At 31.3% G+C, this 11562-nt stretch overlaps 1 protein-coding gene across 1 annotated transcript; it reads left to right on the plus strand.

The window, feature by feature from the left end:
• The first annotated feature begins 279 nt into the window (after positions 1-279).
• LOC133788303 (uncharacterized) lies at positions 280-11333 on the plus strand. Its single transcript, XM_062225733.1, has 13 exons — positions 280-299; positions 1009-1241; positions 1623-1699; positions 1823-1903; positions 2138-2269; positions 2540-2626; positions 2859-3003; positions 3165-3235; positions 3319-3388; positions 8996-9048; positions 9884-9977; positions 10596-10693; positions 11072-11333. Exons 1-13 carry the CDS (start codon positions 295-297, stop codon positions 11159-11161), a joined length of 1236 nt encoding a protein of 411 aa, XP_062081717.1. The 5' UTR covers positions 280-294; the 3' UTR covers positions 11162-11333.
• Positions 11334-11562: the final 229 nt, after the last annotated feature.

Below are 11562 nucleotides of genomic sequence, written 5' to 3' on the forward strand. Positions count from 1 at the left end.
GCTATAATTGTTCTCACTCAAGTGGATAATATTGGTTATTTATACAATTTATATCAGTTATTGTGCCCATTTATAGCGGTGGTTTTGTTATGTTAAGGTATTATTGCCATTATATGGCTTTGATTATACCAAATTCAAGTACATGTGACATTCTATATCTTTCATTAGGCTATTTTCAGCTCCAATTGCCTTTTTATGACTATGATTATATTTCATATATTTTTTTTTCAAGAGTAGTTATCCTACATTTAGTTGCAAGAAGTCAAGCAAAATTCTAGCTTCTGTATACATCTTATGAGGTAAATGATTGATTTCTTCTTTCTTTTTAAGTTTTATTAATTATGGACTTGTTCGGTAACCATTATTTAAACAGTTTTTTATTTATTTAATTAAAAATCTGACAATAAAATTGGAAAGTTTGTTTGGTAAGTCTATTTTCATTTTTTATTTTTTTAAATTTTCATTAAATTTTATCAAATTTTGAAAACATACTTTTCTCACTTTTAATTATTTTTTAAATAGTTTCTCATTTCTTTTCCTCTTCACCCGGGTAATTTTGGGCTTCTTTCCTCCTCCGGCATCGATGACTTCCAAAACTATTTACTAAATATATAAGTTACCAAATACATTTTTTATTGTTGGCAAAAAAAAAATACATTTTTTATTTTTTTGTTTTTAAAAATAAAAAACAAAAATAGTTACCAAACACATTTTTATTTTTAAAAAATCAAAAAACAAAAATGAAAACAATATTTCTATTTTCATGTTTAAGAAAATAAAAAATAAAAATTTTACCAATTTGTTATCTTACTTTATTTCCCTATTTTGTCATCTGCTTTCCCTTGTACTGCATGGCTACAGGTTATTAGTAGTGGTGACACTACATCATGTTTTGGTAGGACTTTATTGCTGTCATTTTCTTGTTGAACTTTATCTGCTCTCTTTTTGGGGCACATAAGTGGGAAGGTTCTTCTTTTAAATTTTTCTCATATGTTATTATGCATGTAGCCTGAAATTCAGGTCTCGCACGTGCTCCAAGGTGTTTGTCACACGTGCGCTCCACCAAGCTTACCTGCCAAAACCGGTTCGGTATAAATATCGGTTCACATCCACGACCATAACCATAAACCAGTCGATGATCACTGAGAGCACGAGGAGGAACGACATGGAGGAAACCATTAACGCCGAGAAGCTTCGAGCCGAGTTTCTTAAAGTTCTTTGCAGCAGACGACCTTGCGAAGGTAACTTTAATGGCCGTAGATTCAATTTTACAATTTTCTGGTTAAAATCTCAGTTTGGTTACTGGTAAAGTGAGGGAAAGTTGGAGGAATAGTTGTAGTGAAGCTTGAATGGTGATTTCGATCTAATCGTGCATCGTATTGGGGATGAATTCCCATAGTATGTCACTGATTGAGCTCATTTTTTTTCAAAAAATTATTTTGTTACGAGTAGATTTTTAGTATGGATGTAACAATTGGGAAAATTGTGAGAGATGTGCGATTTGAATTCGTTTGTAAAGATGAACTTAGTCCACTTAGCATAGGAAGTTTTTTTTTTTTTTTTTTATAAATTTCTTTACTTTAAATAATATGAAACTTGGATTTATTTTACTTGTTTCTCAGTTCCGCTATCTGTAGAGCCAGCAAAACCAGTGACAAACCCTTTGATTCAGGAGGCTTCCCCACCTCGATTCAGTGAGGTTAGACTTCTCTCTTTAGTGTTTTGCATGTCAAGGCCATATCCGCAATCGTTGGCATTTTATTTTCACCATTTATTAGTATTGAATATACCATTTTTCTGTCTTTTCTTGGCAAAAAATTAGGCAATGGCGTCTTGCCCAAAGGCAGAGATTGAGAATTTGAAAGACTTATTGCAAGAGGAAAACTTGTACTTGACTACTGAGGTAATTTGACCTTTATCGATTAATTGTTATTTTGCTTTATGTGGGTCTAAAGATCAATACTTTTGAACTTTTCTTCTTGGCAATTCAAATTGCCAATTTTATTTCGACCTTAGACGACTGGTTGAACTAGGGAAAAATACAATCTGGGTTCGATTCTATGCAACCTAGATGTAAATGGTATTACTTGTTTTTAAGCCAAGGTAAAAGATTATGCTACAATAACCAAATTATTAGGCAGGAGAGCAAGGACGGTTGCCAGTGTTGATTATGAGCTTGAAGGAAGACGACATGGATAAAAAAAGGCCTGCTATTGTTTTTCTGCATAGTACAAACAAATGTAAAGAGTGGTTGAGACCCTTGCTTGAGGTGGGTACCTTGTTGAACTTATCTTATATGAATTGCAGAAAAAAGATTTATTAGAAGCTTAGTTAATTACGTTCTTACTTATTTTTTCTGTTATTCCTAATGTTGGATTATCTTCTAGAAGCTTGTTGGATGTTCTGGCCCCTATTTTTTTGTCATAAAATTTTGTATAAATATATACTATACTCTTTTATATGAAGCAGAGTTTTTCATTCCTCTATTCTCTATAGCAGATCTACTAAAAGGATTCTTATAGTTTTGTAATTTTTTTAGGCGTATGCTTCGAGGGGATACATAACCGTAGCCATTGATTCTCGCTATCATGGTGAACGTGCCAGCAGCATTACCACCTACAAAGAGGTTTGTACTAATGCTCGTCTTTTTGTGTACAATTTTTGGCATAAAGGTAAGTTGAAATTCTATGGCGAGTGACTCAGAGTGATTTCTATGTTGTATGAGAGAAATAGTCGCGTTCATCCTAAATTTTTTCACATTTGTTAAGTAGCTGTACTTTACCAGATCAGCAGTATATCACTCTTGTGTTCATTATCCTCTAAGATCATCACTGATCTGGTGATTTTGTCAACTGTAGGCTCTTATATCATCATGGAAAAAAGGTGATACCATGCCATTTATATTTGATACGGTCTGGGACTTGATAAAACTGGCAGATTATTTAACGGAAAGAAAGGATATAGACCCTACTAGGATAGGAATCACCGGGGAATCACTTGGAGGTTTGCTGTGATACTTATTAATATATATATATATATATATAAATATATATGTATATGTTTATGTTTATGTATATTTATATTTATATGTCTATATATATGTCACATATCAAAGTCACTTTTGCTTTCATTTTTTTATTCTGACCAAAAAAATGACAACGCAGGTATGCATGCATGGTTTGCTGCTTTTGCTGACACACGCTACTCTGTTGTTGCCCCTGTAATTGGGGTTCAGGTAATGCGGTGTGCCTCTACTAAAATTATTTCAACTTTTTTTGTGTGATAAAATAATTGAATTTTAGTTCATTATGACTGTAGGCTTTTAAATGGGCCATAGAGAATGATATGTGGCAAGCTCGAGTTGACAGCATAAAACCTGTTTTTGAGGGTGAGATAAAATTAATAAGAAATCAAAGTTTGGTTTTGTTATGTGAGATGAATGATATTCAACTTAAATTCCATTTACAAGAGATGCACGTATATATACAAAACTAGAAATCTATCTTAGGAAACTTAGGAAACTATACAATAGGGAAACTAGAATTAGAGTAACTAGATAACTAAATACAACTAATATACAGCTAACACTTCCCCTCAAGTTGGAGCATAGATATTAATCATGCCCAACTTGTTACATAGATAATCAACCTGAACCCTATTCAAAGCTCCTAATTGTTCTCCAGCCTTCAATATCTTGTAGAAATCAAACCTCGCTGAATGTTCTCTTAGAAAAAATGACAATCAATTTCGATATGCTTAGTTAGCTCGTGAAATACAGGATTAGATACAATATGAATGACAACTTGGTTATCACTCTACAATTTTGCGGGTACTGAAGTTTTAAAACCTACTTCAGTCAAGAGCTGATATATCCACATTATCTCGCACACAGACCGTGCCATAGCCCTATATTTTGATTTTGAACTGGATCTTGACACAACATTCAGCTTCTTACTCTTCCATGAAACCAAATTTCCTCCAACAAAAACACAATAACCTGAAGTGGATCTTCTATCCATTTTGGATCATTTTGGATCTTGCCCAATCTGCATCTGGAAAACATACAATATGAGTGTGCCCACGTTGCCCAATGATGAATTGTTGAGGATGACATAAACTGACTGACAACATTAACTGAGTGTGCAATATTTGGGCGAGTCACAGTAAGGTAATTTAGCTTTCCAATCAACCTTCGATATCTCTCAGGATATTCAAATAGTTCCCCATCTCTTGTAAGGTGAATGTTTGGAGTCATTGGAGCACTACAAGACTTTGCTCCCAATTTTCCTATCTCAGTTAATAAGTCAAGAACATATTTTCTCTGAGATAGTAATATACTTTTTTTTTACTCATTGTGACTTCAACACCCAAGAAATACTTTAGCATCCCCAAGTAGGAAAGGCTCAAGAGAAGAGATTCCCATAGTATAACTTCGAATAATAACAATATCATCCACATGTACAACTAACAAAGTGATATCAGCTTCTGTTCGTTTGTAGAACACAGAAATGTCGGACTTACTTTTAATCATACTAAAATTTTCGACAGCCTGACTAAATTTTCCAAACCAAACACGAGGACTCTGTTTCAAACCATACAGAGATTTTCGTAGACGAAAAACTCTCCCAGACTCCCCCTTGAGCAACAAATCTGGGAGGTTGCTTCATATACACCTCTTGAAAATCACCATGAAACAAAACATTCTTTATATCAAGTTGATGCAAATGCGAGTTATGAGTAGCCGCCATCAAAATAAACTCCCGAGCAGATGTAAATTTTGCAACAGGAGAAAAAGTATTAGAATAGTCCACCCCATAGGTTTTGGCATACCCTTTAGCAACGAGACGGGCTTTCAATCCAGCAACTGATCCATTCGAACTGACCTTAACTGGGAATAACCATTTACATCCTATAGCTCGTTTCCCTGAAGGTAAATTCACCAAGTTCCAAGTACCATTGTCATCTAAAACTTTCATCTCCTTTGTCATTGCATTATGCCAACCAGGATGAGATATGACTTCACGAACAGTTTTAGGAATAGAGACAGAATCAAGGGCAACAATAAAAGAACAAGAGGAAGATGACAAGCCATTATATGAAACAAAGGAAGAAATAGGATAAGTACATTGACGTTTATCTTTGCACAAAGCAATAGGAAGATCATCACTCAGGATTGGATCTGATGACGAAGCAGCAGGTGCAGGACATGAATGAGGAGGTGGACGCCTGGAATAGACTTGAATAATAGGAGGCTTGGGAGGAGCTGGTTCCGAAATAGGGGCAGAGGATGTGATAGAATAGACCAACAAATCATCATCCTCCCTCTGCCAAGTAGGAATAGGTGAGGATGGAAAGTAAGGTGTGTTTTCCATGAATGTAATATCAATTGAGACAAGATATTTGTTAAGACTAGGACAATAATGTCTATAACCATTCTGAAGACGAGAATAACCTAGGAAGACACTTCAAAGACTTGGGAGTTCTAATTTGGTTACATGTGGACGAACATCTGGAACAAAACAAGTGCTACTAAAGATCCTTGGATTAACAGGAAACAAAGACTTGCTGGGAAAAATGACTTTATAAGGAATCTCACCACGAAGAACAGATGATGGCATGCAGTTAATTAGAAAACATGCAGTACTGCATCAGCCTAAAAAGGTTTGTAAAAAGGTTTGGGAACATTCATTTGAAATAATAGGGCTCTTGCAGTTTCAAGAAGATGCCTATTCTTTCGTTTTGTCACTCCATTTTGAGATGGAGTATCAACACAAGAAGTCTCATGACGCATGCCATTATGAGATGGATGTATACTCTTTGGCATTATCACTTCGCAACGTAGGGAGACATTAAATTGAGTTTTAATTTCAGCACAAAATGCACAAAAAATAGGAAACAACTCAGAGGACTTTTCATTAAAAATAACCAAGTAATACGAGAATAATCATCCACAAAAGGAACAAAATACTTAAATCCTGGTTTAGACAAAATAGGGCAAGGACTCCAAACATTAGAATGAACCAATTCAAAAGGAACACTAGCACGTTTATTAACCTTGGGACTTGAACTCATACGATGGTGTTTGGAAAACTGACAAGACTCGCAATCTAATGAAGACACTTTACTAAACCGTGGACAATGCTTTTTAAGCAAAGGGAGAGAAGGATGACCCAACCTACAATGTGCCTCAAAAGGAGATTGTACACTATAGCAAGCAACGAATTTTGGAATTGGTGTATCAAGAATATAGAGGCCTCCAGACTCATGTCCTTTACCAATAATTTGCTTCGTAATAAGATCCTGAAATAAACAACGATCAGGAAATAATGAGATACAACAATTAAGATTGCGAGTAAGTTGACTTACATAGATCAAATTAAATGAGAAGTTAGGTAAATGTAAAACAGACGACAAAGGAAGCATGGGAGTAGGAGTAATTGTACTAGACCCAACAACACGAGATGGTGACTCATCGGCTAAGGTAACAGTAGAAGTGAAAGTGTGTGACTGAAGAGCAGAAATGCTAGAATTACATGTCATATGATCTGGGGCTCCAGACTCAATGACTCGTTTGGAGAATGAGGAAAGAAATAGTAGTAACAGAAGGAGATGAAGATTGTAGAGATTCTTCATACTGCAAGAACTTGACATATTCATCAGCAGAATTAAGAAGTGATTTTCCAGAAGACATTACAAATACCATATCCGTCCCACCAATACAACCAAGTAGGGAGACAACGAACCAACCAACAAACCCAATGAGGCAACGGACAAATTGAGACAAAGGCTCAACCAAAAAAGAGGTTAAGACAAACAACAAAGAGCCAAGAATAAACCTTGACAAGCACAAACACAGAAGCTAGATGGACCAAAATGAAGCGCGGAGCACCCATGAACGCAAATGAGAGCGGGCGAGCGAATATGGTGGCCGGAGAAGACGCCACATGCCCTCACACGCCGACGAGTGGGGACTGTGGCAGCAGATAAAGGTGGCGCGTGAGCCTCACGCGTGGCTCGTACGGTCACCAGATTCTGGCAGGAGGTAGATCTGTGGATGAACTTCCTCCCTGGACAGGCGGTGAGAACAAATTAGGACTCCAAGGAGGGTTTCCGAAATGGAACCCTAAAGAAAACACAACCCTAATGTGTGTAGAAACCGAAAAGAAAACCAATGTTGAAACAAAACCCTAATTTCAAATGGCTCTTGGAATGAATGATATTCAACTTAAATTTCATTAAAAAGATATATATATATATATATATATAATAGATACAAGCAAATTGCTTACTTTTATTTATAAAATTTATTAATTATTTTTATTAAATTTATATTAATGTCATATAAATTTTGAAATAAATATCATATTTTAATTAAATAATTTATTTATTTTTGTTTATGTTTATATTTGTTTTAATTTTTAAATTTGGGAGTGACAACAAAAGATTATATATTATATGTTTAATGTAATATTAAGTATTATATGTGGATTTTAAATTTAATTTTATTGCTAGTTTGTTAAAAAAAAAAGCAATTTGTTGCTAATTCACAATATATTATGTTTAATATGATATTATTAAATTAAATTTAAATTTAATTAAATTTTATTTAAGTTATAAAAGTATGATTTTATTATTTTTAAATAATTATCATTGTAAAATTTCTCAAAAATATCATATTTTAATTTGTTTAATTATTTATTATTTAAAAATAATTATCATGGTAAAATATCTCAAAAATATCATATTTTAATTTGTTTAATTATTTATTATTTTTAAATAATTATCATTATAAAATATCTCAAAAATATCATATTTTAATTTTTTTAATTATTTATTATTTTTAAATAATTATCATTGTAAAATATCTCAAAAATATCATATTTTAATTTTTTTAATTATTTATTTTATTTTATTTAAGTTTAAGTGTTTTTAAACTACAGTTAAATATAAGAATATTCTCTTAAATATAAGAATATTCTGTTAAAGTTAACCTTAAAAAAATAAAAAATCGTTAAAACAAAAATTTTCTGTTATCTACACATTATTATATTAGAAGAGATATATATACAAAATTAGGAATCTATCTTAGGAAATTATACAATTGAGAAACTAGAATTGGGGTAACTAGATAGCTAAATACAACTAATATACAACTAACAGGTTTCATTCTAAATGCAGCTCTTCCACTTGTTTGCTTCTAGTTTTTGTGGTTGGTTATAAATTAAAGAGTAAATGACGCTTAAAATATCCAATGTTTTCAAAATGTTGTATTTTTATACTCAATCTTTTTTTTTGGCAGTAAATATACTCAATGTCTTTAAAATATTGTACTTTTATACCCAAATTTTTTTTTGGCTTTAAATATACTCAATGTTTTTAAAATGTTGTACTTTTATATCTATTTTTTATTATTTTGATAAATAATAAGAAAATAAAGAAAAAAATATTGGATTTTAATTTTTTTTAATTTTAAATTATTTTCTCTTTCTTATTCTTTCTCAAAATAACTATTTTAAATTAAATATGAATAAATATTTCATCAAAAGTAATAAAAATAATTTAAAATAATAAAAAACTTATATATTTTCATCCGTTTAAAATATAAGATTTTTTTAAAAATAACTAAAATCATATATTTTTCCTCACTTTCTTATTGTTTCTCAAAATAATTTTAAAAAAATAGGAATAAAAGTGTAACATTTTAAATATATTAGGTATATTTACCGCCAAAAAAATTTGAGTATAAAAGTGTAACATTTTGAAGACATTGATTATATTTACCGCAAAAAAAAAAAAATTGAGTATAAAAGTGCAACATTTTAAAACATTGGATATTTTAGCCGTCATTTACTCTAAATTAAATTAAAATACTGTGTATTCTTAGCAACATTGTTTTTCTTTGTTTTTTCGTTACTATAATAATAAACTACATATGGATACGTTGGAGCTATTATGATTTCTGTATTTTTATGATGTTTTTCTTTTTTGTAAGCAGAAGCACGTATTGATTTAGGAAAGACTGAAATCGATAAAGAATTAGTGAAGGAGGTGAGTTACATAATCCACCAAGTGGCTGTAAATTGTTTGTAGGTTGTACTTGATTAATTATGAGAAATTATAGGAAATGACCCAAAATAATGACATCAAGAAACTAATGTCCTTATTTTTAACATTAAAGAGAAATGATTATTTTATATTGTTGATTATTTAAATTGCCATTTTTTTAAATTTATTTATTTAGGAGTCTATTACTTTAATATAATGGTATATGTATATTAATTTTATTTAATTAGTTTTTATTTTAAAGTTATATTGATTTTTTAAATTTTTTATAAGTTGTTGGTGTATTATTTTTCAACTAGTGTATATATTTTTTGTAGTATTGTATATATATATATATATTTTATGATATTTAGTTTCTATCTTATTATACATAATGATAATAAATAATTTTGTATCATTGTATATACATTTTAATGATAGCATACACTTTTGTTAGCATAGTATATACATTTTTTTAGTAATAATTTTGTTATAATTATTTTTCAACTTAGTATATGTATTTTGTGGTATGTTATATTATTCAACAAAAAAATTAAAATAACTTTAAAATAAAAACTAATTAAACAAAACTAATATAAATATACAATAATATTAAAATATTTAAAATAAAATAGAAATTTGCTAAATGACATATTTGATAATATGTAATATTAAAAAAATAGTAGGACTATTTTACTACAAAATTAAATTAAAAATATGAATATTTACTTACTTTCACACGCGGCTCATTTTGTATCATGCCCCATTAATTATCAGCATTATATGCACATTTTTCATGCCAAACAAGCCCAATATCTCACTTTTTTACTTATTTGAGCAGGTCTGGGATAGGATCGCTCCTGGTCTAGCAGCTGATTTTGATTCTCCTTACACAGTTCCAGCTATTGCACCACGTCCTCTGCTGATTGTAAATGGTAAAATCCTTTCGTGAACTGAACCAACTATAACACATCCATCGTGCTTGTATCTGTATTTAATATTCGGGGTTTCCTTTCTCAATGCCTAGAGGACAATTGTGTACGGTTTCTTATTTGTTTAACAGGGAACGGTAGGTTTCTTATGTGTAAATGATCTGTTTCCCTATATAAAATATATGTATAAAAAATAATAAATAATGTATAAAAACCCTCTTCCAGGAAAAATAATTAATTAATTAAATTTTTATTTCCTTGATAAATAGACCCTCTAATTAAAAATCATGTTTACTCTTTTAAAAGTTTTGAAGTAGTGTGTCCCAATTCTATTGAGTGGACATACTTTGTGATCATAACTTTTGACAAGTGATCATGTTCCTACTCGCTTAGAATATAATGATGATTTGGTCTCATATATAATATGTTTTTGCTAAGGGTTTACTTTTCTCACAAGCGCACAAAAAAATAATGGTGTACTCTTCAGCTTATGGATAAAGAACTCTCAACTGTAATACCTAATAATAGTATAGGCCTACAGGGCATGTAATTTAAGTCACGTCACTTTGCCTTTAATCTTCATGATATACTAGATCATTTTATTGGTTTCAAATATTACAGGAAGAGAAGATCCCCGATGTCCCTATTCTGGTTTAAGGATTCCCTGTTCAAAAGCGCAAAAAGCATATGAAGATGCACTTTGTTCGGATAATTTTAAGGTATGAAATTGGACTATGGAGTATGGAACTCAAGTTAAGTGCTTAATATTGTAAACATTTTCAATTGCCTGCAATGCCAAATGAATTACCTCAACCCTATAATGGGTAGTACTTTAGAACATGATTAGATTAGCTGCATTAAGTCCTTATAGCTCTCTTTCTCAGTTGTCCGCATAAATCATTGTTACAAAAGCATTTTATTTCTTGTTGATTCCCTTTCTCAAATTGTCACTCAATGTAAATCATTGTTACAAAAGCATTTTATATACTTTGAACTGCCCTCCTGAGAAAAAACAGAAATGCGTGATCATGAACTATATTGTCAATCTCTGATCTTGGAAATTTCTGCTTAACTTTTTATATTTATTCAATATCCAGTTCATCGCCGAACCTGAAATTGGCCACCAAATGACCTTGCAGATGGTTAACGATGCTAGTGACTGGTTTGATAAATATCTCAAGCCTTGATCCTCTTGATGTTTTGTTGTTCCCATTTTGTTTGTGTCAACTTTATCTTCGCATTTTGTTTATGAATTTTATTGAATCCAATAAGCTCTGCTTCAGGCGATTCAAGTAGATGTTTATGTAGTGTTGCGTTGAAAGAGATTCATTTTATTCCAATAAACCTTGTTTCTGGTTTTATGCCTTCTGGAACTTTTCATTCCATGCTCATGTGAAACCTAGTTAGTTCCCTTGTCGTTTTAATGTATCAACTTTGTAGTCTTACCGATCCCACAAGTGCCACCATTCTAAAGCCATTGAACATATTTGGTACATCTTATTAAGTTTAGTTATACAAACGCATTTAATAAAAATCTTATATTGTATATTTTAGGGAAATATACAATTATATACATAAAATCTAAAAT

This window comes from Humulus lupulus, chromosome 7 (genome assembly GCF_963169125.1).
Source record: "Humulus lupulus chromosome 7, drHumLupu1.1, whole genome shotgun sequence".
NCBI lineage: Eukaryota > Viridiplantae > Streptophyta > Magnoliopsida > Rosales > Cannabaceae > Humulus > Humulus lupulus.